General features: G+C 45.7%; 1 protein-coding gene and 1 long non-coding RNA gene across 5 annotated transcripts in view; one reads left to right on the top strand and one right to left on the bottom strand.

Annotated features, from left to right (window-relative positions):
- SEMA4G (semaphorin 4G) overlaps nucleotides 1–26,546 on the top strand; it is a 441,977-nt gene that overhangs the window by 308,643 nt on the left and 106,788 nt on the right. For both annotated transcript variants that reach the window (XM_063961912.1, XM_063961911.1), the window contains exons 6-7: nucleotides 19,104–19,197; nucleotides 21,003–21,116. In XM_063961912.1, the coding sequence (XP_063817982.1) occupies nucleotides 19,104–19,197; nucleotides 21,003–21,116 (208 nt within the window). The remainder of the gene's footprint in view (nucleotides 1–19,103; nucleotides 19,198–21,002; nucleotides 21,117–26,546) is intronic.
- LOC135056570 (uncharacterized) overlaps nucleotides 16,067–26,546 on the bottom strand; it is a 66,011-nt gene continuing 55,531 nt past the window's right edge. For all 3 annotated transcript variants that reach the window (XR_010244019.1, XR_010244020.1, XR_010244018.1), the window contains 3 exons: nucleotides 21,245–21,319; nucleotides 18,693–18,833; nucleotides 16,067–17,225 (listed from right to left, as the gene is read on the bottom strand). This is a non-coding gene — a long non-coding RNA (uncharacterized LOC135056570). The remainder of the gene's footprint in view (nucleotides 17,226–18,692; nucleotides 18,834–21,244; nucleotides 21,320–26,546) is intronic.

Genomic DNA, 26,546 nt, shown 5'->3' with positions numbered 1-26,546 from the left:
ATACTACACCCGTATTATTGTTAGTAATAATCTTTGCATTGTACAACTGTGACTATATGTGTGTGCATTAGCTTGCTGAGTAGTTTCCATTCGTGTCTGTCACTCAACTTGCTATCCCTATATTCTATAACCTGAGGGGGTTTGGTGCGTCAGGTTTTATAATAATATAGGATATTCACAAGATATGTATTTTTCTCTGTGATTTTAGTCACCATATCTCTCCTATATCTCTGCTTGTGCTGACTACACTGCGCAGGGGTTTGGGTTTAGAGAGATATAGTGCTGCTGATAATTGTACTGTGTTACCTGATACTGCAAATTACATCATGTCTGCTTCTGAGGGTAACAGTTCAGGGGCTATACACACTGCCGGTGTTGCTGAAGCCACAGACCCCTATGAGGAGAATATAGCAGCTGTGGGCTCTGGTTCTGGGGGCTCCTTGCCCCCCAGTGGGACTGTGCAACGGAGGTACATAATGACCCACCGTGAGCTGCTTTTTCCACGCTTCTATATACGCTAGTTAATAAACTAACACCCCCTATGGTACCCCCTATGCCGGTACAACCGTATGTGGTCCCTGCAGCTAACCCGCCGTGGGCGGACGATTTATCTGCTCAATTGAAGAAGTTGAACCAGTCCCTGACTACTAAAAAGTCTGACCCTCGCTCGCCTAAGTCCAAGGGGTCCTCTAAGCGAGCTCTTATCTCCTCACAATCCACTGCTGTCACTGACACCTCGTCTGATGAAGACAGCACATACACTGACCCCACAGATTCTGACTCAGATACTGCTGATGGGGAGGGTAGTTCACATGTGGATGATCCTGATCTTTTGGAGGCTATTAAATTAATTTTACAGATTACGGATGATCCCGTGCCATCTGTCCCTCCTAAGAAACCAGATAGGTTCAAGCGTCAGAAGGTGGTTAAACAAGTTTTACCTCACTCTGACCACCTAGTGGATATACGTCAGGAACCCTGGGGAAACCCGGGTAAGAAGTTTGCGCCTCAAAAGAAGATGCTGGCTCGCTATCCCCTCGTGCCAGAGCTGTCTAAAAATTGGGAAACGCCTCCTCCAGTAGACTCACATGTGGCTAGGATGGTGGTTTCCTCAGCTCTACCTGTCACTACCGTCACGTCTCTAAAAGAGGGTTGTCTGAAAGCGATTTACACCCTCACGGGTGCTGCACAAAGGCCCACTATTGCAGCAACATGGGCTGCAGAGGCTATTGAAGCATCGGCCTTGGAGTAGAAGCTGAAATCTCTTCTGACCATGCTAGACAATGCTTGTCATATATTGTCACAGCTTCTCGCTATATTAAAGAGGCGGCTTTTGATGCCGGTATCCTAGCAGCCAAGGCCTCTACTACATCAGTCCTGGCTTGCCGGATATTGTGGCTGAGATCCTGGTCTGTGGATCTGGACTCTAGAAAAACCCTGGATGTACTCCCTTTCAAGGGAGATATTCTGTTTGGGGAGGACTTAAATAAGATTGTGGCTGACTTGGCTACTGCCAAAACTGCCTGTCTCCCAAGTACCGCTCCTTCTGTGTCGAAGGCTAAAGGTACTTCCTTTCGCCCCTTTCGTCCTTCAGGTAAAGCAAAAGGTCAGGCATACAACAAGCAGGCCCGCACTTCCAAACCTGGTAAGCCAAAACCCAAAAGAGCCTGGGCGGCCCATCAGCCAGCTTCCAAGACTGATAAGCCTACCGCATGACGGGGCGGGCCTCCCCCTGGGGGATCCCAAGGTGGGGGGACGGCTTCTAGGGTATACCCAGGAATGGTTGAAGACCACTTCAGATGCCTGGGTACGGGAAGTCGTCACTCGAGGTTACACCATAGCCTTCAAAAACCGACCCCTCTCATCGATTTTGTCGGACAGACGTCCCATTGGACCAGACAAAGGCAAACTCTACATTCGGTGGTACAGACCCTCCTGGATACAGGAGTCGTAGTACAGGTGCATCTTGCGCAGAGGGGCCGGGGGTACTATTCTCCGCTGTTTCTAGTCCCGAAACCGAAGGGTCCTCCTGGCCCATTCTCAACCTCAAGGCATTAAACAGGTTTGTGAAGGTTTCCAAGTTCCGTATGGAAACCCTTCGCTCTATAGTTCTGGCCTTGGAACCTGGGGACTACATGGTCTCCCTGGACATACAGGATGCTTACCTGCATATTCCTATAGCAGCGTCACATCAGCAATACCTGAGGTTTGCAATTGGCAACCTCCATTACCAGTTTCAGGCATTACCTTTTGGTTTAACTACGGCTCCGCGAGTCTTCAGCAAAGTTATGGCGGTGATGACGGTGGTACTCCGCCGTCAAGGGGTCAGGATACTGCCGTGTCTGGACGACTTGTTAATCCTGGCAAATTCCCCAGAACTTCTCCTACGTCATCTGGATGTGACTGTCCAGTTTCTACAAGCCCACGGGTGGCTCATCAACTGGAAGAAATCCTCCCTGGTCCCTGCTCAGAGCATGGTGCACCTGGGAGCACTATTGGACACTTACAACCAGAGGTTGTTCTTGTCTCAGGAGAAAGTCCTGAAGCTTCAGGACAGGATTCATTGCTTCCTTTCTCGTCTGCAAGTGTCGATACATTCGGTGATGCAGGTGCTGGGCCTCATGGTATCAGCATTCGACATGGTGGAGTATGCTCAATTCCATTCTCACCCCCTCCAGAAGCTGATTCTAGCCAAGTGGGACGGCCTGCCTCACCGGATCAGGTCTCACATGATCTCATTGACTCCGGAGGTCTGTCTGTCGCTGCTCTGGTGGCTCCAGGACCGACAATTGTACAGGGGCCGTCCCTTCTGGATATCCAACTAGGTCCTGTTGACGACAGATGCCAGTCTAGGAGGTTGGGGCACGGTGCTGGAGCAACACTCCCTTCAGGGTCGGTGGACCAAGGAGGAATCTCTCCTCTCGATCAACATTCTGGAATTGCGGGCGGTCTTCAATGCGTTGAACCTGGCCCAGCATTTAATTCAGAACCGTCCTGTTCAAGTACAGTCGGACAACGCCACCACAGTGGCTTACATAAATCATCAAGGCGGTACTCTAAGCCGCTTGGCAATGTAGGAAGTCTCATAGATTCTTCAGTGGGTGGAACGCCATCTACCGGCCATATCGGCAATATTCATTCCGGGAGTCCTGAATTGGGAAGCGGACTTTCTCAGTCGTCAGGATGTACATGCCGGCGAGTGGGGCCTCCATCCAGAAGTGTTTCAACTCCTAGTGGAAAAGTGGGGCCTTCCAGACGTAGATCTGATGGCGTCTCGACACAATCACAAGGTTCCGGTCTTCAGATCAAGGACAGGGGATCCTCAAGCAGCATTCGTGGATGCGCTGGCGGTGCCGTGGAGGTTTTGGCTGCCGTACGTATTCCCTCCGGTGTCACTCCTGCCCAGGGTAATTCGGAAGTTCAAGCAAGAAAAAGGAAATCTGCTTCTCATAGCTCCAGCGTGGCCCAGACGGCACTGGTTCTCAGACCTGCAAGTCCTACTGTCAGAGCGTCCAATTCTACTTCCACAACGCCCAGACCTCCTCGTTCAGGGCCTCTGTGTTTACCAGGACCTAGCCCGGCTGTCTTTGACGGCATGGCTCTTGAAGCTTCCGTCTTAAGGGCTAAAGGGTTTTCTGAGGCGGTTATTCAAACTATGTTGCGGGCCCGGAAACCGGCTTCGGCTCGGATTTACTATAGGGTCTGGCATTCTTACTTTGTTTGGTGCGCATGTAACGATTATGACGCTTCCAAGTTTAGTATAGCCAAGTTGTTGGCCTTTCTTCAGCAGGGCCTGGACTTATGCCTGCGTCTGGCCTCCCTCAAGGTTCAAATATCTGCCTTGTCGGTGTGGTTTCAGATAAAAATTGCGACCTTACCTGATGTGCATACCTTTACTCAGGGTGGATTGCGTATCCAACCTCCCTATGTCCCGCCTGTGGCTCCTTGGGACTTGTAGGTGGTTTTGGAGGCGCAACAAGAGTCTCCGTTTGAACCTCTTGGTTCAGCTGATCTTAAGTGGCTTTCCCTTTAGGTGGTGTTTCTGCTGGCTATTGCTTCAGCTAGAAGAGTGTTGGATTTGGGTGCCTTGTCCTGTAGTTCCCCATATCTGATATTTCACCGTGACCGGGCGGGTCTTATGACTCGTCCCGGATATTTACCTAAGGTGGTTTCTTCATTCCACCTTAACCAGGAGATTGTGGTTCCGGCACTTGTTTCTCCTGATCTGTCTCCCAAAGAGCGGTCTTTGGATGTGGTACGGGCTCTCCGTATCTATGTGAAGAGAACTGCTTCTATTAGGAAATCTGATTCTCTCTTTGTGCTGTTTGGATTTCACAAACGGGGCTGGCCTGCTCACAAGCAAACTTTGGCCAGATGGATTAGAATGGTGATTGCACATGCTTATGTGAGGGCTGGTCTCTCAGCTCCTGCTCACATTACAGCCCATTCTACTCGGTCTGTTGGACCTTCTTGGGCGGCCCGCCGTGGTGCGACCCTTGAACAGTTGTGCAAGGCGGCTACGTGGTCCTCCGTGAACACGTTCATAAAGTTATATGCCTTCGATACTGCCGCTTCCCAGGATGCTTCCTTTGGACGCCGGGTTCTTGTGCCCGCTACAGTGCGTCCCCTCCCATAAGGATCTGCTTTAGGACATCCCCTATGTCTTTCTTTGTGGAGCTCAGTGTACCCCGCAGCAGAAAATGAGTTTTATGGTAAGAACTTACCTTTGTTAAAACTCTTTCTGCGAGGTACACTGGGCTCCACAAGGCGCCCACCCTGACGCTCTTAACTTCTTTGGGTTGGTATGGCATTAGCCGCTGACACTTCTCCTGTCGTGAGAGTGTGGTGTATGTGGCTACTAACCATTGTCGTCTCTTTTCCTGCTACTGCATTGGGCTGGTTAACTAAAAACTGAGCTCCTGTGCAGGGAGGTGGGGTTATAGAGGAGGCGGTGCTAGGCATTCTGGGAACAGTCAAAGCTTTTCAGCCTGTTGGTGCCTCGGATCAAGATCCTACTCTACACCCCTATGTCTTACCTTGTGGAGCCCAGTGTACCTCGCAGAAAGAGTTTTAACAAAGGTAAGTTCTTACCATAAAACTCGTTTTTGTGTGCATCATTAGTCACCGCCCAGAAATGCTCATCACTTTGCAGCAACATTTCTGATACTGTCTGATCGCAACAGCACCTTTGTGTGTACACTCTATGTAATGCATCTGCCATAGGTGTTTTCAGACATTTACGTGCATGTACAGTTGCAAATGCTCAACTACATGTACTTGATCATTGACAATGTGTGTGGGTTTAAATAATGCCCTGTGTGTTTATGGACCTACGTTAGGGAGTTACATTACAAACTGCACTGGAACATTCCCTGATTGTGAAACGCTCTGTAATATGTTAGTGGGGGTCCAGTGGTACTTCTCCATTTGTGGCAGAGGTGCAACAATGTTTATTAGCTGGGCCAGGGGGCATGGAGCTTAGCTCTGTTCCCGATGCACCACTAAGCCCTGACCCCTGCCTTGATTGGCATGTTGATGTCCATTGGTGGATAAAATCGTTGATGGTTTCCCATCTATGGTTTTATGACATTGACAGTAATCATTGATGCCCCCTCCCCCTCTTCCCCATGGTCATCTCTAACTCTCTCTGAATGTCAGGAAAGCCCGGGACTTCACATTTTTATATCTGATACACAGTAGAGTAGACCAGCCTCCCAGATCCCACCGACTCCCCAGGGATCTGAGCAGCTCAGGGTACATGGTCAGTCAACTTGCAGTGAATCATGCCATGAAGACCTTGTCCTCTGCGGAGTGAGGCTGCAGCAACAGCAGTTGCTTCACCATGACCCCAGAGGGGGAGTTGAAAGTCAGCAAGTATTAAATAAAGGATAATCAAAGCAGTAGGTATTTTCATGATCTCTTTCAAATATTTGGTTGTTCATCCTTAATCCACTCCTTGGCTCTCACAGGTCCTTTCACCTATAGGGGACACAACCTACCTAGCACTGGGAGATACCATTTCTCTTTACCAAGAAATTACTGCTTTATCCTATACCAATCTGTTACACCCATTTAACCACTGATTTTCTTTATACCATGGTTTCAAGATGTTAACTCTCTTAATTTCTCCACCAATTAATTTCTCCAATTTATTATCTGTTAACTTTATGCCACCACAATATTTCCATAGTGCCATAAATTGAGAATTACAATGATACTTTACAAAAATTCAATATACTGTAGTTCAATAGGCCATGCAAGAGGAAAAAGCAATACAGATATATATAAACAACTAAATGACTGTAGCAACAGTTGCACTGGGAGAGGAGGTGGGGGTGGGGGGGGGCAGAAAGCATCAGAGGGGGGCGTGGTCTGGCTGCTGAAGGAGGCAGCTGTGTGTTAGTGGAGCTCCCGGGACCCACAGCCTAAAACACTTATTTAGCACCTACCTAAACTCTCCTGTTTGCCCCAATACCTCCACTGCCCTTTTCGTGCCCCCTGCTGAGCCCCCCTGAGGTACCGCGGAATCGGGGAGCAGTTTTAACTGCTCCTGCGGGTTGCGGCCTACGGGGCTAACGGAAGCCGGGGCCTCGAGTTTGAACTTCGAGCCGGAGTTAGTTCCGGGACCCGCTGCTCGGGCCGCGGACCTCCTCCGGAGCTCCGACCTTCCTGCTGCCGCTAGCCGCTGACCGCGACTTAGCGTGTCTCCCCGCTCCCGGCCGCATATACAACACTCCTGCCCGGTGGGGACCCTGAGACGCGTCGCGCGGGACGGCGCCGGCGGGTGCCCGGCGGCCATATTGGAAACACCTCAGACACTGATTGTCTTTCTCCCGCTGGGCCACCAATTGCAATTGCGACCCCAGGGCCAGTGACCCGCGATGTCTCTTTTCTAAAATCACGTATTGAGGATATGGATAATCGCGGCCGGCGAAATAATATCAGAGTCAGGAGCTTACCCGAGAGTGTCCAACGGGCGGATTTGACAGCCGCCTTATCTACGATATTTGGAGAACTTATTGACCTGGATCCGAACAAGGACATTATATTTGATAGAGCTCACCGAGCCCTCCGTCCTCGCGGCCTACCCTCCGACAGACCACGAGACGTGATTTGCAGGCTCCATTATTATGCCCAAAAAGAGGAAATAATGTGGTCGGCCCGTCAGCTGGACAGCATTGACTTTCAAGGGGACAAGATTCAGATATTTCCTGACCTTGCCTGGTCGACCTTACAACAACGTCGAGCCTTGAAACCTCTTACGGACTCTCTTAGGAAACTGGAGCTGAAATACAGATGGGGCTTCCCTTTCTCCCTTCAGGTTTCTCATGGTGGTAAAGTCGCGAGTCTCTCTAGACCTTCGGATTTACAGGCCTTCTTCACGACCTTGGGAATTCCTCCGGTACCGTTACCAGATTGGGACGGTTTTCACCACCTGCCGGACCTGCCGGTTGTTCTCCCTCCAGACGCCGCGTGGCAACAAGTTCGTTCCCCACGGACACGGGGAGCCACTCCTGGTCCACGTTCTTCAGAGCCTCCCTGAATGAGAAGTTTCGTCCCGAGCGGACGTAAATTTATTGGCTACCCATGTTTAATATTCAGTTCTTTTTTCTCTTAAATAGTGCTATGTGTTGCTCACATGTGAGATCGGTTTTTGGTAACTTAGTAATAGTATGCAGTTGCCATGGTTTCATAGATAAGTGATGTGGTATCGTCAACATGTTATTTTGGTTTATTTTTATGCTGAATTTTTTATCTTGTTGTCGATGCTCACATACACAACTGGTCAGCCTTCATGAAACCTGGTATGATTGTTTAAGGATTATATGTACACTTTTATATAAGCTTTTATATATGTATATTTTTTTTTTATTTTTTTATTTTTTTTCACTTGTGCCTTTGTGCACACCTCGGTAATACCACATATTTGTTTAGATTTTATCTTGTGGATGGTCACTGTCCTGGGCCCCCCGTAGGACCCCCACTATGCTGCATCCCCTGTTTCTTTGGACTGGGAGTCGGCAGGATTCCGCTCCTATCCTTTTTGCAGCAGCCCTTTTAGTAGTATTATCATCTCTGTTTAATGTCAAAGTACTTTTCGGCGTGGTTTCCCACGCTGCATCTTTTTTTTCTTCCATTCTTAGCTTTTCCTTTTTTCCTATTTCCTTCCCTTGATGCTCTTCCTTCATCTCCCCCAGTGTCTGCCGTAGGGAAGGCTAATGTGAAACAACTAGGTCTGCCGGATAATGGGGGTGAATGATTTACATGTAACTACCCTTAACGTTAAAGGGTTGAATATACCTGAGAAAAGGTCTAAACTTCTTAAATGGCTTAGAGATGAGAAAGTTGACGTTGCTTTTATTCAGGAAACACATTTCAAGATGGGACACGTACCGTCCCTAAAATGTCACTATTATCCTCATGTTTCCCTGTCTAATAACTCTGCTGGTAAGACATTGGGAGTGGCTATATTGCTGGCCCGCCACCTGCCTGTCCTTAATGTTGCTTCCCACAGAATAGCTGAGGGTAGGGGGTTGCTGGTGAAATGCGACATACATGGTCAGCGTTTTTCTTTCTTGAACATATACGCTCCTAACACTAAACAACCTTCCTTTATATCCTCAGTTCTAGATAACGTGGAACCTCTCTTGGAGGGGGTGGTGGTGATGGGAGGTGATCTTAATTGGACCCTAGATCCCCACCTGGACAATTCTAAAAAGATCTCCTGTAGGCCAGAGAGGGAGCATAGGGGAATGAGACGCGCCCTGCTCGACCACCAGCTGATTGACACTTGGAGACTGACGCATCCTATTGAGACAGATTACTCTTTTTTTCTCACACCCACATCAGACATATTCCATACTTGATTACTTGTTCCTGAGCCACCGGCACTTACACCTCCTTTCTGATGCCTCTATAGGACATATTGTGTGGTCAGATCATGCCCCAGTTAACCTCACTTTACGCTTGCCTCCTAGTACACATCGCCAATGGTCCTGGCGTTTTAACAACACTTTTTTGCAGGACGCAGACTGTAGGTCTCGAATCGACAACGCTTTAGATTCCTACATTTGTACCAATGACTTAGAGGACATTTCCAAAGTCTGGGAGGCTCACAAATGTATAGATTTAAGAAAACATCGCGCTGTTAAAAATTAAGATAATAATAATAATAATAATTGTTATACTAATAATTATTGGGCTGTGAAGTTGTCAAGAATGAGGTCGGGAGACTGTTTATACACAGTAAAATACTTTTTATTTTAAATCAATTCTGCACCATAAATATAAAAATAAAATGAGTCTTGAGGAAGTCCCAGTGCATTGTGGGACGAAACGCGTTGACGCTACATTGGAACACCCAGCAGTGCTTTGATCCACTGGGAGAAACGGAATTGGCCTTTGAAAGCTTTATAGAGATTTTGCAGCCGCATCATCATTACTGAGCACCTTCCACATTGCCACCCCTCCTACTTGGTAACCTGTCTGCCTAACAGCATTGCGCTGTAATACATTGACAGCAGGATATCGGTGGGTTACAATTACGGACATTTGGAGCAACATACCCGGAGCGGTGACTGCCTCACCACCGGGAGAGAGAAGACGGCACGCAATCTCAGTGAGAACGAATTGTGAGTACCCTGTCTTCCATTTCACTTACGGACACCAGATACAGCACGCCCGGGGCGGTGACAGCCTTACCACCGGGAAAGGAAGGACGCTCTCAGTCACATAGTGACAGCCACAGGCGGTAACTATCTAATTCTCAGCTTATCCAGAACTAACTATTACAGCCGGGACGCCGGCATATAAAGCCATCCGTTATACCCGTGTGGATCCTGTAAAGGAATACAATCCGACACATATTGTCTTTAAAAGGACACGTTGTATCTACTTAGATACAGTATAACACATTCATCTGAGCTGCTACTATAGCTACATTTATCTACAGTTCTAGGAATGTGCTATGATCATAAATGTCTGATGCTTGCATAGAAATCTTACTTACATACATATATTTTATATTTATGGTGCAGAATTGATTTAAAATAAAAAGTATTTTACTGTGTATAAACAGTCTCCCGACCTCATTCTTGACAACTTCACAGCCCAATAATTATTAGTATAACAATTATTATTATTATTATTATTATTATTATTATTATTATCTTAATTTTTAACAGCGCGATGTTTTCTTAAATCTATATTATTTTGTCTATGCTAGAGACCCTAACCAAGTCTCAAAACAGACGCTGCTGTTCATTTATACGAAATAAAATTGTAAAAAATTTTTATACCTTCAAAAAAAAAAAAAAAAAAATAATAATAATTTTTTTTTATAATTATTAAAGTTTATTGAGCAGCGCCGGGAGAGTGCGATTGGCATACCACTGGATATATCTTTCTCCCCTATATCTTTGTATATATCAGGCTCACAAATGTGTCATTAGGGGGGTCTGTGTTCAGATAGGATCCTTCCGCAAAAAACCGAGGGAGAAACTTCGGGGTGCTCTATTGTCTAAAATACAATCTCTCGAGCTTCTACATAAAAAATCCCAAACCCCTCAACATTATGCCGATCTCGAAGCCGCTAGGGCTGATCTGAATAAGTTACTCTCCGATAGAGTCAAGTTCTCTTATCGGAAGTGTCGTAGTAGATACTATCAATGGGGCAACAAACCTGGGAAATTATTAGCCAAAGCACTTAGAGAACAACGTGCTCTTACTTTTATTCACACAATTAAAAATAGTCACGGCCAATCCCAACACCAGACGCCCCACATCGCTAGGGCCTTTAGGACATATTATTCTACTCTGTATAACCTCTCTGGTCCGACCGGAAGAACTGACAAGTCGTCCCACCAAACAGCCATAGCTGACTATTTACGGGCCTTAGACTTCCCCACGCTATCCACAAAAGAGGTTGAAGATCTATATGCCCCGTTTTCTATTGAGGAGGTTACGAAAGCCATTGAATCCTCTCCCAACGGCAAGAGTCCCGGCCCCGATGGATATACCATTGCCTATTACAAAGCTTTTAAAGAGAAACTAGTCCCTATACTCACAAGAGCCTTTAATACCATATCGGAACAATCACCTTTCTCCCCACAATCTCTCGAAGCCCATATTACAGTTCTACCCAAGGAGGGTAAAGACCCCAGCCTTTGCTCCAGTTACCGGCCAATCTCACTATTAAACATAGACCTAAAACTTTTTGCCAAACTGATTGCAAACCGCCTTAAACTGTTATTACCTAGTCTGATACATGGAGATCAAGCTGGATTTGTCTTAGGCCGAGAAGCCAGGGATAATACCTCTAAAGTGCTTAACATGATTCACTATGCCGGCCAGCTTTCATCCCCTTCAATCATACTGTCGACTGATGCTGAAAAAGCATTTGATAGAGTGGACTGGGACTTTCTGGCTGGTATACTGAAACATTTGGGACTCGGTAATGCCTGTCTTCACAGAATCCTATCCCTTTATACCACCCCGTCCGCCAAAATTAGGATTAATGGCTCCCTTTCAGACTCCTTTCCAATTTCCAATGGCACGCGACAGGGCTGTCCATTATCTCCATTGCTCTTTGTCCTTTGCATGGAAACGTTAGCTCGAAGTATTAGGGCTAACCAGAGCATTTCGGGTTTGTTGGTAAAAGGGACTGAATACAAACTGGCTTTATATGCCGACGACCTACTTGCTATAATCACAAAACCGGTCACTTCTTTGCCAAACTTGATGGTAGAATTTGAGAAGTTTGGAGCCCTCTCTAACTTCAAAATAAATTATTCCAAATCTATTGCCATGAATTTAACTACTCCTCCTGATATAGTAGAGGGCCTGAAACATGCCTTCCCTTTTACCTGGCATGATCACAAATTAAAATATTTAGGGGTGTTACTGACTAACGATTTATCCAAACTATTTTCCCTAAATTTTAACCCCTTATTGGCTAGGCTTCGCCTAGACTTCCAGAAATGGAAGAAACTAAGATTGTCTTGGTTCGGCAGGATTAACGTTGTCAAAATGAACGCCCTCCCTAGGATACTATTCTTTCTCCAGACCCTTCCGATACACATCCCCCTGCTTTGGCTCCGAGACGTCCAGAGCCTTATTCGTGCGTTTGTATGGGGTTGTAAGACACCCAGGTTTAAACACGACATTTTATTTAGGAGAAAACATCAGGGGGGGCAACAACTCCCGCATATTCCTAACTACTACCACGCAGTGCACTTGAATAGGATTCTGGAATGGACGCGTGCTAAAGACCGCAAACAATGGGTCCTACTGGAGGAGAGCTGTCTCCCACATTATATTGAAATTGCACCTTGGCTTCCTTCCCTTCCGAGGGTCTCACACCCCACGGTCTCCCCCACGCTCAAATTATGGGCCACGTTGAGAACCCAGAGCCATATATCCTCAAAATGGTCCCCCCTAACTTCCCTTCTCCATAACTCCGAATTTGCTCCAGGCCTTCACGGGACAGCCTTCGCTCCATGGGCGGAAGCCGGGAATGTTAGAGTCGGTCAGCTGGTGAGCTCGGGTAGGGTGCGCTCCTTTTCAGATGTTCAGTCTTCTTGGAACCTGCATAGTTCTGAGTTTTGGAGGTTCCTGCAGGTTCATCATTTTATATCATCTTCTAAGAACCTCTCTGACATAACTAGGGATCTCACCGGGTTTGAGAGACTATGCACCTCTCCCAGTTCTCCCACACATACCATCTCACAAATCTATACGCTGATCATGGAAAACTTTTTTCCGCAACCTCCTACCTTTCTGGCTTCCTGGGAGAGGGAACTGTCAGGGCTACCTACGCAGATTAACTGGGATTCCGTATTCACAAACGCTCAGGCGAGTTCTTTATGCTTATCGACATTGGAGACCCTCTATAAACTTATATATAGGTGGTATAGGACCCCTCTTGTTCTCAATAAAATGTTTCCCTCTCTCTCGAATTTGTGCTGGAGATGTAAAAACGCCCCAGGGAGTTTTATACATATTTGGTGGGAATGCCCTCTTATAACTCCATTCTGGGCAGAGGTTTTTAAATGCACCGAACAGATAGTGGGAGATGAGATCCCGAAAGACCCAGGCTTTTGGCTTCTCAATCACACCCCTACAGGAACACACTCTTACAAACATTCCCTGCTGAGACATCTTAGCAACGCAGCAAAAGCGGTAGTTCCAATCCTTTGGAGATCCCCTTCTCCACCCTCGATTAAATTATGGCTCACAAAGGTCGATTACTTTTTAGATATGGAAGACCTTGTCTCCTTCTCATCCGGGAAAACCGTTAATTTTATAGCTATTTGGTTTCCCTGGTACGACTTTAAAGACACGCCTTTGTATCGGTCCTACATGGCGACATAACCCCCTTCGTATTCATATTTATATCCACATTCATATTCATAGCCATATTCATATACCGACAACGATGTCTCTCTAATATGTCTCAGTCCCTTAAGGGGTGGAGACCCCCCCCTCCGTCCCCCAAACAACCTTCCCCTACTGTGCAGACTCTCACACCTGCCTTTACCCGTCTTAATTTTCCCTCTCTTCTCCTTTTTCCTTCATTTCTTCTCTCTCTTTCTCCTCTTTTCTATTTTCCTATGCTGTTTTGTTAAAATGTTCCTCCTTTATAAGTTCTGATGTTGTAAGCGAAGCAGACAAATTATTTTTCTACTTTGGACGCTCTATGTATAGTGTATTGACATACATGATATGTGATGTTTCTGCCCCCCCCTTTTTTCTTTTTGGAAAAGTTTTTGCTGTAATGTTTTGTCTGCTGACTAAATTAATAAAAACAGTTTACACAAAAAAAAGAAAGCATCAGAGTCTCTGACTAGGAGTGGGAGGGCTCCAGAGACAATGGAATTTATTTACTAAAGTGCAGGTTTGTAGAAGTGGAGAAGTTAGCCATAGCAGCCAGATTCTAGCAATTATCTTCTAGAAGGAGCTAGATAAATAGATAGAATCTACAAGATTAATTCCAGAGGACTGGAGAAGAGTGAACGTAGTCCCACTGCACAAAAGTGGAAGCAAGAAAGAGGTAAGCAACTAGCAGTCAGTGAGTCTTATATCAGTTGTAGGGAAATTGATGGAAATACTCTAACAAGAAAAGGTGTAGATTATTTCAAATCCAGCAATTTATAGAATCCCAAACAGCATGGATTCACTGGGGGGAGATCATGTCAAACAAACCTTATTGACTTTTTTTTTGACTGGCTGACTAAGTAATAGATAAAGGTGGCGCCGTAGATATAGCTTATCTAGACTTTAGTAAGGCTTTTTACACTTTACCACACCACAGACTGCTAGATATGCACAAAAGCATTGGATTGGATACTAAAATGGTTGAACGGATAAGATCTTGGTTGCAGGATAGAAAACAGAGCGTTGTAGTAAATGAAGTGCATTCACAGGAGGAAAATGTTACCAGTGATGTACACAAGGGAACTGTATTTGGAACATTGCTTTTTAATCTCTTTATTAGTGACGTTGTAAATTGCATTAAAAGGAAAGTACAGTATGCCTTTCTGCAGATGATACAAAGGTATGCAACAGGGTTGACACCAGGAGGGGTAAAACAAATGATTGATGATCTAGGTAGACTAGAGGAATGGTCAAGAGCGCGTGGCAATTACAGTTTAATGCCAAAAAAATGCAAAATGATGCACTTGGGTCTTAAAATCCAAAGTCTAAATATAGTTTTAATTTCACTGTACTAGAAACTACTGAGGAGTAAAGAGTTCTAGGAGTCATTATTTCAGGTGACTTAAAGGCAGGTAAGCAATGTAACAAAGCAATGAGGAAGGCTAGTCAGATGCTTTGTTGCATAGGGAGAGGAATCAGCAGCAGAAGGAAAGATTTAATAATGCCACTGTACAGGTCATTGGTACAGCCTCATTTAGAATACGGTGTTCAGTTCCGGAGGCCATATCTTCAGAAGTATATTAATACATTAGAGATTGTACAAAGAAGGACAACTAAAATAGTGCATGGCATCACAAAACTGATACGGGAAGACTAAACAAATCTCAATATGTATAGTTTGGAGCACAGAAGGGAAAGTGGGGACATGATAGAAACTTTAAAGGGATTTAACAGAGTCCAGGATGGAAACATTCTTCAAATGAAGAGAAGTATTAGAACACAAGGTCATGCACTGAAACTGGAGGGAGGTGGGTTCAGGGGAAATTTGAGGAAAAATTACTTCACAGAAAGGGTAGTGGACAAGTGGAACAGCCTTCCATCAGAGGTGGTAAAGGCTAAAGGCCCATATAGACGGGCCGATGTGGGAGAGATGTGTGCTGAGCGGTTCGCTCAGCACACATCTCTCCAGCCGCTCAGCACAGCGCAGTGTGTGCTGAGCGTGTGGGGGGAGACGGGGGGGCGCTCATTTCACCCAGCGGGTGAAGTGAGCGACCCGCTAGATTGGCCAATCTAGCACCAGTGATGGCGATGCGCGGGGCTGTGCATCGCTATCGCTGTAGGGGTTACACATGGAGCGATAATGCTTAAATTCTAAGCAATCTAGTCAGATTGCTTAGAATATCGCTCCGTGAGTACCCCCCTTAAGACACTAGAGCAATTTAAACATGCATGAGATAGACATAAGGATATCCTTACAAAGAAATAAGGATCAAATAAGGTTTGAGGTATTGAGGTAAAAATATGGTAAAAAAAACGGGCAGACTAGATGGGCCAAGTGGTTCTTATCTGCTGTCAAACATTCTGTTTCTAATCTAATTGATTCCTATGGTCAACATCTCCACTTCTGTAAACCCGCATTTTAATAAATATACCCCAAGGATTGTGCACGGTGAGTAAAAAAAAATGTAGTACCCTGACTATGAGACATTGCAGTCTATCTACCATCCATTATTCATAAAGCCGGACATGAATTAATATACTGCTCAAGATGTCAAACTCCTATCGGTTTAAAATCAAACTGTAAAAGTTCCCAGATTTGTTATTTTCTGTGCAGTCTTCCTCCAAGCATTGAATTTGATTGTGACTTTAATAAGTAGATTATTTAGCAGCAGATGTTTAATCGAGAGCTGAACAGTTGGATTTAATGAAGGACTGTTGCAGAAAAGGCTTGCAGTGGCCATGAAAACAACATACATCTTTTGCATTCCAAATATTTTATAAGAAGTGTGCTGCATGTAAGAATAACTACATAGTGTCATATCGGATATTGCTCTGTGATCCCAGTTTTGAAGAGGCAGTTTTCAGTAGAATTCATTAACATTTATCTAATATCTGGGGGCACCCTAAGAAGAGAACCTCTCCTAAAGAACAGTTCCTTTGGTTGTACATCTCATTGTAAGACCAAGCTGCCTCACCTACTGTATCATAGACTTTTTACTCCATAGTTTTGACTCAAAAATGATTAGAATAATACAAAGAAGATATGTTTAACATATTCTTTGTATTTTTCATATACTTGATATGGTCAAAACTCTGGCATATACATTCATATGACCGGAAAGGCTCAACCTCACCGCACGTCACTGATACGTCTAACACAGATATATGTAGAGCAGAAAGGAATTGTGGGGCTGATTTAGCAACGCGTTTCATCATATGCAACAAGTTTTAAAAGTTGTTGCATATGATAAATAGGGCTCCAGCCAATCAGCTCCTAATTGCCTTTTTTTTTAAACACATGACAGGAGCTGATTGGCTGAAGCACCATTTATCATACGCAACAAGTTTTTAAATTTGTTACATATGATAAACCTCGTTGATAAATCGTCTCCTGTATGTCTTGCGTAAATTAGAAACTACCTTTGTGAGTATTTAATTAAAGAGAGTAATGGGATTAGTTATTAAGTGGTCATTAATGTAGCCTAGTTTCCGACCTTATTCCTTCTTTGACGATAGTCTTTTTACAGAGCGACATTATGTTTTGACACATTATCTTGAATGTATGCTGTTTTCATAACCTCTGGATACTATAACAGATTCCTAGGTCTTCAGATTCCAAGGACATTTCTCCATTTCAATTTTCAATTTTATTTCGGTCACAGTTTAATGCTTGCACAGAATGAAACCTCTCTTGGTCTGCGCTTTGTCACGTATAACATGACTGTTTAGTTGCTCTGTAAACGTTAATGATTCTGCCAGCATTGCTTAATGTGTCATTTGGTCAAAGAGCAAAACATTTCATCAGTTCCAAGAATGCGCTGGAATTTCAACGTCTGCGTTTGAGAGGCAGCCTATGGGGATAAATATATCATCTTAGTATAAACTGAAAATATGTTCTGACTTATTAATTAAATCTTCTAGGAATTTTTCACTGATGATTTATATTCTCCTACCTCGTTTGAGCTGCAGTGTAATTAGCAACTCTTCGTTAACACTTAGGGAGATACTTTCACAATTACATCTCCCACTGATCGCAGTTGTTCATTTGCTTATTGCATCTTCAGACAAATCACTTGCCAATAACAGGCAAAGAACAGTTTGGATAATGTGCATTTGGGTGCAATTTATATTAAAATATGTATGTCTTTTATTTATGTTCACGATCTCAAGATTTTTTATGGAAAATGAGCAAGTCTTGGGGGAGGAGGGGGGGGTGGTATTTATCAAGGATGAAGGGATATGTTCGATTGAAGTCAAATCCATTCCGACATTCATTTGGGCTATTCAATGCATTATCAATTCGACTTTTAAAAAAAGTCGAATTGAGATGTAGGAGTGGGGGAGATGGGGGAGAGCAGCGGGCAGACGAGGGAGAGCAGCGCTACAGCACAGCTATATAGCCGCTGCTGTAGCCCTGCTCTCCCCGTCTATCCCGCGGCTCTCCCCTGTCTCCCCCCCCTCGTATGTTTGTCTCTCCCCGTCCCTCCTCTCCATGGCCCCCCATCACAGCCGCTGCTCACAGCAGCGTCCACCCGGCTCCAGCAAGCGAGGTCTCGCTTGCTGGAGCCGGGTGAACGCTGCTGTGAGTGGCAGCTGTGACATCCTCCTGCTCTCACCGTCACTGCTCCCTCATCCCACTCACTTCGACTTTTTTTAAAGTCAAAGTGAGATGGTCGTTTTTGACACAAGCACGGGGATCTGCAGCTATTCCGCCGATCCACGTGCTTTTTGACAAGTCGATTTCCTCGACTTGTCGAATGTGTTGAATAGGTTGGAACCCCTTCCCACCTAAAAAAAAGTCGAAAACTGCCGTCTTTTCGACAGACGGCAGCTTTCGACATCAATTGAATATACCCCGAAGAGAGAGAAAGCATTAACTAATCAGCTCCTAACTCTCGTGTTACAAGCTGTGGGGCAGATGTATTAAGCCTATAGAAGTGATAAGTGAAAGGTGATAATGCACCAGCCAGTCAGCTCCTAACTGTCATTTTTCAAACCCAGCCTGTAACTTAACAGCTAAGAGCTGATTGGCTGGTGCATTATCACCTTCCACTTTATTACTTCACCTATCACTTTATCTGTGTGTTTAAAAAATGACCGTTAGGAGCTGATTGGTTAGTGCTTTATCCCTGTCCACTTTACTGCCCTCTGTTCTTTGATAAATAACCCCCTTAATTTGATATTTTACATTCTCAGACCCAAGCAAATTAATTGTCAGAAGACTGCATTCTCATAAATATTCATTTGTTCCTATATTTGTATATGTCTGATCGGGAGGCTGACTGGTACAATGTACATACATATTTCTCTTATCTCACCTGTCCATTTTGTGTAGATTGCTGCAACAGTCAGGACACCCACTACAGTGTGCATAAACCTTTAATACCATGGTGTTAGCATGTTCCCAAAATGCAAGCACTTTACTTGTGAAATGACTATGCTTGGTTGTATCACATCCTCTGTATTATTCAACGACAACAACAAAAAAATCATTCATGGCAGAACACATTTGAAATGTTGATTCCTTTGCAGATTTTGAAGGAAAACCCTTAAAGCTAAGGGAGGTTTTTATTGTCCCCTTTATTGAATCTAAATTCCGTTAATGAAACGGCAATCTTCTATAACATTAGCTCAGTCTGATAGGGCTCTAGTGTGATAGGCCTGCTTTTATCTGCAACAATGTATCAGACCATCTATATTATGAGCTTACACTTGTTTTTTATGTTCAGGATGTGAAGACTTTTACTTTTCCTAAACCATGTCATGAAGGAAAAGATGTATGTCCATACGACCCAACCATAGGGTACACTGGAGTTATAGTAGGTAAGTCTCATGTGTAGTTTGCTTATAACTTATAGATCTATTATATTTTTCTGTTGTTTTCAGTGAAATTGCGTGGGACTACAAAGTTGTCTTGTTTCCTATTCTAGCAGAAGTCATACAGCCTAGCTCGGTCTCTGCATGGCACCGTAGTGATTTTAAATGAAGAAAAGTCACTACATGACCTGTAATATGTATTGTATAAATAGGTGTATTACTGAGCTTTATAATATGTATATTGTGATACATACGACTTCAGAATGACACTCTCACTGTAACCTCAGTGTATGGGCTGCTGTATTTGTCGGTATAGCATGAAACAGTTTCTCCTTAGCAATCCCTAGCACTCAGCTCACAGTTCACCTGGCTGTCAGAGCGGACCGCTGGTGGTCATATGCCTGCCCACAGGGAACTGTACCTTTTTTAAAGGTTAAGCTCCACCCCAGCTCTATCCTAATTGGCTGGCATTAAACACATGTAAAGGAAACCTGAAGTCACCCAGTTCCCTGTTTCCCTATAAAGCGAGGGATGTAATTGGCCACAGCCTTTGCTGTGCTGGGAAAAGCTGGTTTCATAAACGCAGCTACTCAATAAAACTGCCTTTTCCCCCACACAGTAAACACTTGGTTAACATGCGCTCATCCATTGATTCTGCATAAAATGAGGAATCAATGGGTTTTCCCACGTCTTAAACTCCAGAGGGTGCCTTTCATCACAATTTTCTTCATAGCTACTGAATCTGAAGAAAGGTCCGCCACTGTGCCTTAACTTGTAGAGTAAACCATTGGCTGGCGCGGGTAATTAAAATAATTGATAGACTTTTAGTCCCTTTTCATTGTTTAAGTCTGGAAATGCCTGTGAGACTGTTACCTGGTTTGTAGACTATCTTCTGGGAGTCTTAAGCTGCATACACACTAAAGGGGGGCACACACGGAGAGATCCATGCTTAAATTCTAAGCAATCTGACTAGATTGCTTAGAAATTAAGCACGGATCTCTCCTTGTGTATGGTGTCGGCAACAGCGATGCGCGGTCCCGCGCGTCGCTATTGGCGACTAGATTTGGCATGCATGCCAAATCTAGTGAGATCGCTCATTTCACCGCTGGGTGAAATGAGTGCCCCCCCCCCCCCCCATCCTTCCCCCTCGCTCAGCACACATCTCCCCCAATATCAAATAGTGTGTGCACACGATTTATCATATGATGCGCTCCGTGGACATCCAACATCTGACCTGCATGCAGTCTTGATGGTTCAATATCATGAGGTTTTGTTGCAGTGTATACATACAACCATACGATTTTAGGGCGTTGACGTCAGCCTGGATCCTCCTCCTTCTTCTGCTTGTGCCCCCTTAAAAACAACTCCATCTTATCTTATTGATTCATTGTATAGTGTGGATCCAATATCGTATGTCGGGAAATTGTATACAATATCGCATGGGGCGCACATCGTACTAGTGTGTGTATACAGCATTTGGGAAGGTTTTATATTCGTTTGCTCTCTGCATACAATAAACCTATACTGGCATTCCACACCGTTCTTCCTGCAGTAACAGGTTAAGCGTAGTATGCAGGCTGACGTTTATTGAGGAAAGTATGTCTGTACAAGCAGCTAGAGAGCTTAAATTATGTAACAAAGCTGGTATGGAAGGGATTACACGGCTCGGCTCAGTTTACTTGATTGCACATTCAATTAATGTAGTTTAGCTGGGGTAGTTTCTTGTGATCTTGGTAATCACTGTAATGTGTTTAGATTTACTTTTTCAATTTAAGAACTGATCACTTTAGTTGTTGTTTTGTTGGTTCCAGATGGCTTTCTGTACACAGCCTCTCGTTACGGGTTCCACAGCGTGCCAGATATAAGGAGAGATATTATTGCACCCATGTTAAGAACTGAGGCCACCCCCCTGCACTGGCTAATTGGTAAGTTTTGATTTACTGTGCATGATGGGAAGAATAGGAAAAATGCACTGATACCCATTACCAGCATTCACTTATCTGCTTTCATGAAGCCGTTGTTAATGGTTACCGAATTTGTTTTTCATACTTACCAGTATAAATAAATGTCCCCCGTTTTACTATGCCTTGTTGTCCTGATCTGTTTGTATCCATACTGTATTAAATCTCTGCAGAAATTGGAGATAATCAGGTAAGTGGACAGTTTGCATTTTCTTAATTATGCACACATTATACTTGTATAAACAGCTCATTAGAACATTAGCATATAAATCAAGAACTTCTCTAACAGGCAGGCACAGAGTGAGTGGCAGTGTCACAAGCTTGCTTTTCAGAAGTGCGCAATAACTGTTCCAAATTTATTCTCATACACATAGCATCCTTGTGCCATACAGTGCGAGAGGCTTGGCCACCTAGGTGGTCCATCACGGGTAGCATAGCACCCTTTTATGCTATATATTACATTGTAGTCACCTGGAGCTGTATACAAAGCCTCATACAAAGGACCGGAGATGCTAGAGTACAACTGATGTACAAAGTTGTAGATTCAGCATTACAGAATGTGTTGCTTGTATCTGGCTCCTTTTTTACACAGATTTGTGACTTAGTCGCACACAGATTTACAAGCACTGCAAGCCCCAGTGGTCAGTGTACACTAGCAGTGTAGTTTTGTCACTTGTCACTTATCATTATTTTAATGGTGCGAATAAGCTTTAATAAATGGACGCTTGCCGCAGCTAGGTCGAAAGGACCCTTGGGTGCCAATAGGGGATGTTTAATGCACTTAGAGCTCAGGTGTATGAGGACATATCTACAATTTCATTTCACACGAAGGTGGTGGACAGATGTTCAGGTATAACCTGCAACATGAGCTTTCATAGTACAATACCCCATCCATATGGGCAAGGGAGGGCTACTCTTGGAGAAAGCAAGGTATCTGGACAATTAAAAGGTTTTGCATTGTAAGTGATTGCCCCTTTAAAAAAACGTCCGAGTTCGTCCGGCATCCCCCTCGGCCCCCTACTCTGGCACATCCAGACCAGTATTTTAAAATATTTTCATGTTCTTAAAACTTATTATAACTATTATTTTATTCAATAAAAAAGGTTAACATTGTGAGGTTTAAAAACAAAAACACTCAAGTTAAGTTCAAACACATTCAAGCTGGTTTGAACTTGCTTGATACAATGGGCGGGATGTACTAAGCGGAAAATGCGGTAAACCCCCTGCTTACTGCATTTTCCTGATGTACTAAGCCCCGTCCGGCAGGTCAGCGCCGCGGCGGGGTTCGCCAGCTTTAGCTGGCGATAGTCCATAGAAGCCTATAGGCTTCTCTCCGCGACGCTGTGTGAGGGATCCGATCGGATCCCTCCCAGCATGCCCTGCGGCTGCCCCCGTCACCCCGCGCATGCGCACACTGACTCCCGGGGCCGAATCCCGGAAGTCAGGCTGCCGCTGCGCATCGCGGAGGACAGCTCTTATCGGAAGAGCTGTCCTCTGCAATGCTGATCGCATATGTTAGTACATATGCGATCAGCATCGTGGCGATGGGCGGCGATGTACATTAGTAAATCCCGCCCAATATGATTTGCATATGGTCGAGCTAAATAATGGGGAATCAGACGTTCTTGAATTTAGCTTAATTTCTCTGACGTCCTAGTGGATGCTGGGAACTCCGTAAGGACCATGGGGAATAGACTGGCTCCGCAGGAGACTGGGCACTCTAAAGAAAAGATTAGGTACTATCTGGTGTGCACTGGCTCCTCCCTCTATGCCCCTCCTCCAGACCTCAGTTAGAATCTGTGCCCGGCTAGAGCTGGGTGCTCCTAGTGGGCTCTCCTGAGCTTACTAGTAAAGAAAGTATTTATTAGGTTTTTTATTTTCAGTGAGCTTCTGCTGGCAACAGACTCACTGCTACGAGGGACTGAGGGGAGAGAAGCCAATGTACCTGCTTGCAGCTAGGTTGTGCTTCTTAGGCTACTGGACACCATTAGCTCCAGAGGGTTCGAACACAGGCACCTGTCCTCGATCGTCCGTTCCCCGAGCCGCGCCGCCGTCCCCCTCGCAGAGCCAGAAGAACAGAAGCTTGAAGACGACGAAATCGGCGGCAGAAGACTCCTGTCTTCATTTAAGGTAGCGCACAGCACCGCAGCTGTGCGCCATTGCTCCCAGCACACTTACACACTCCGGTCACTGTAGGGTGCAGGGCGCTGGTGGGGGGGGGGGCGCCCTGGGCAGCAATTGAAGTACTTCGCAATAAAAATACATATATTCAGTCTGGCACTGTATATATGTAAAAAACCCCGCCATTTTTTTTACACAGAAAGAGGGACAGAAGCCCGCCACTGAGGGGGCGGGGCCTTCTTCCTCAGCACACCAGCGCCATTTTCTCTTCACAGCTCCGCTGGAAGCAGCTCCCCAGGCTCTCCCCTGCAGTATCCAGAAACCGTCAGGGGCTCATAAACGCCCTCTATCTCAGATGGTTGACACAGGTGTCGACACGGAGTCCGACTCAAGTGTCGACGATGATGAGGCACATTTACAGTCTAAAATTACCAAGGCCATCCGATACATGATTATTGCAATGAAAGATGTATTACACATTTCTGAGATTAATCCTGTTAATACCAAGAGGGTTTATATGTTTGGGGAGAAAAAGCAGCCAGTGACTTTTCCCCCATCTGATGAATTAAATGATTTGTGTGAAGAAGCGTGGAGTTCCCCTGATAAGAAACTAGTGATTTCTAAGAGGTTACTGATGGCGTACCCTTTCCCGCCAACGGACAGGTTATGTTGGGAAACATCCCCTAGGGTGGACAAGGCGCTGACACGCTTATCTAAAAAGGTGGCCCTGCCGTCTCAGGATACGGCCGCCCTAAAGGAGCCTGCGGATAGAAAGCAGGAAGCTATCCTGAAGTCAGTGTATACACACTCTGGTACTCTACTGAGACCTGCTATTGCTTCAGCCTGGATGTGTAGTGCTGTAGCAGCATGGACAGATACTCTGTCAGACGACATAGATTCCCTCGACAGGGATACTGTTTTGCTAACCCTGGGCCATATAAAATACGTCGTCTTATATATGCGGGATGCTCAGAGGGACATTTGCCTGCTGGGCTCTAGAATTAATGCTATGTCCATTTCTGCCAGGAGGGTCTTATGGACTTGGCAATGGACAGGAGATGCTGATTCTAAAAAACACATGGAGGTTTTGCCTTATAAGGGTGAGGAATTGTTTGGGGACGGTCTATCGGACCTCGTGTCCACAGCGACAGCTGGAAAGTCGACTTTCTTGCCTCAGGTTTCCTCACAGCCTAAGAAAGCACCGTATTATCAAATGCAGTCCTTTCGTTCTCAGAAAGGCAAGAGGGTCAGGGGCGCATCCTTTCTTGCCAGAGGCAGGGGTAGAGGTAAGAAGCTGCACCATGCAGCCAGTTCCCAGGAACAAAAGTCCTCCCCTGCTTCCACTAAGTCCACCGCATGACGTTGGGACTCCACAGGCGGAGCCAGGTGCGGTGGGGGCGCGTCTCCGAAACTTCAACAACCAGTGGGTTCGCTCACAGGTGGATCTCTGGGCTGTACAAATTGTATCTCAGGGATACAAGCTGGAATTCGAAGCGACTCCCCCCCGCCGTTACCTCAAATCAGCCTTGCCAGCTTCCCCCATGGAAAGGGAGGTAGTACTGGCGGCAATTCACAAGCTGTACCTCCAGCAAGTGATTATCAGGGTCCCCCTCCTTCAACAGGGAAGGGGTTACTATTCCACAATGTTTGTGGTACCAAAACCGGACGGTTCGGTGAGACCCATTCTGAATTTAAAATCCTTGAACACTTATATAAAGAAATTCAAGTTCAAAATGGAATCACTCAGAGCGGTTATTGCAAGCCTGGAAGAGGGGGATTTTATGGTGTCGCTGGACATCAAGGATGCTTACTTGCATGTCCCCATTTACCCACTTCACCAGGAGTACCTCAGGTTTGTGGTACAGGACTGTCATTACCAGTTCCAGACGTTGCCGTTTGGCCTGTCCACGGCACCGAGGATATTTACCAAGGTAATGGCCGAAATGATGATACTCCTTCGGAAGAAGGGAGTTATAGTTATCCCGTACTTGGACGATTTCCTCATAAAGGCGAGGTCCAGAGAACAGTTGTTGATCAGCGTAGCACTCTCTCAGGAAGTGTTGCAACAGCACGGCTGGATTCTGAATGTTCCAAAGTCGCAGCTGATTCCTACGACGCGTCTGCTTTTCCTGGGCATGATTCTGGACACAGAACAGAGGAAGGTGTTTCTCCCGGTGGAGAAGGCCCAGGAATTAGCATCTCTGGTCAGGGACCTCCTGAAACCAAAACAGGTATCGGTGCATCACTGCACGCGAGTCCTGGGAAAGATGGTGGCTTCATACGAAGCCATTCCCTTCGGCAGGTTCCATGCAAGGATCTTTCAGTGGGATCTGTTGGACAAGTGGTCCGGATCGCATCTTCAGATGCATCGGCTGATCACCCTGTCCCCAAGGGCCAGGGTGTCTCTTCTGTGGTGGCTGCAGAGTGCTCACCTTCTCGAGGGCCGCAGGTTCGGCATACAGAACTGGGTCCTGGTAACCACGGATGCAAGCCTCCGAGGATGGGGGGCAGTCACTCAGGGAAGAAACTTCCAAGGGCTGTGGTCAAGTCTGGAGACTTCTCTACACATAAATATACTGGAACTAAGGGCCATTTACAATGCCCTGAGTCAAGCAGAGCCCCTGCTTCGAAACCGGCCAGTGCTGATTCTGTCAGACAACATCACGGCGGTCGCCCATGTAAACCGCCAGGGCGGCACAAGAAGCAGGATGGCAATGGCAGAAGCCACAAAGATTCTTCGGTGGGCGGAGAATCACGTGCAAGCACTGTCAGCAGTGTTCATTCCGGGAGTGGACAACTGGGAAGCAGACTTCCTCAGCAGACACGACCTCCACCCGGGAGAGTGGGGACTTCATCAAGAAGTCTTCACACAGATTGCAAAGCGATGGGAACTGCCACAGGTGGACATGATGGCGTCCCGCCTCAACAAAAAGCTAAAAAGATATTGCGCCAGGTCAAGGGACCCTCAGGCGATAGCTGTGGATGCCCTAGTGACACCGTGGGTGTACCAGTCGGTATATGTGTTTCCTCCTCTTCCTCTCATACCCAAGATACTGAGAATAGTAAGAAAGAGAGGAATAAGAACAATACTCATTGTTCCGGATTGGCCAAGAAGGACTTGGTACCCGGAACTGCAAGAAATGCGCACAGAGGACCCATGGCCTCCGCCTCTCAGACAGGACCTGCTGCAACAAGGGCCCTGTCTGTTCCAAGACTTACCGCGGCTGAGTTTGACGGCATGGCGATTGAACGCCGGATCCTAGCGGAAAAAGG

This window comes from Pseudophryne corroboree, chromosome 3 (genome assembly GCF_028390025.1).
Source record: "Pseudophryne corroboree isolate aPseCor3 chromosome 3, aPseCor3.hap2, whole genome shotgun sequence".
Taxonomy (NCBI): domain Eukaryota; kingdom Metazoa; phylum Chordata; class Amphibia; order Anura; family Myobatrachidae; genus Pseudophryne; species Pseudophryne corroboree.
The sequence above is the reverse complement of the archived record's forward strand: the minus strand, read 5'-3'. Positions and strand labels throughout refer to the sequence as shown.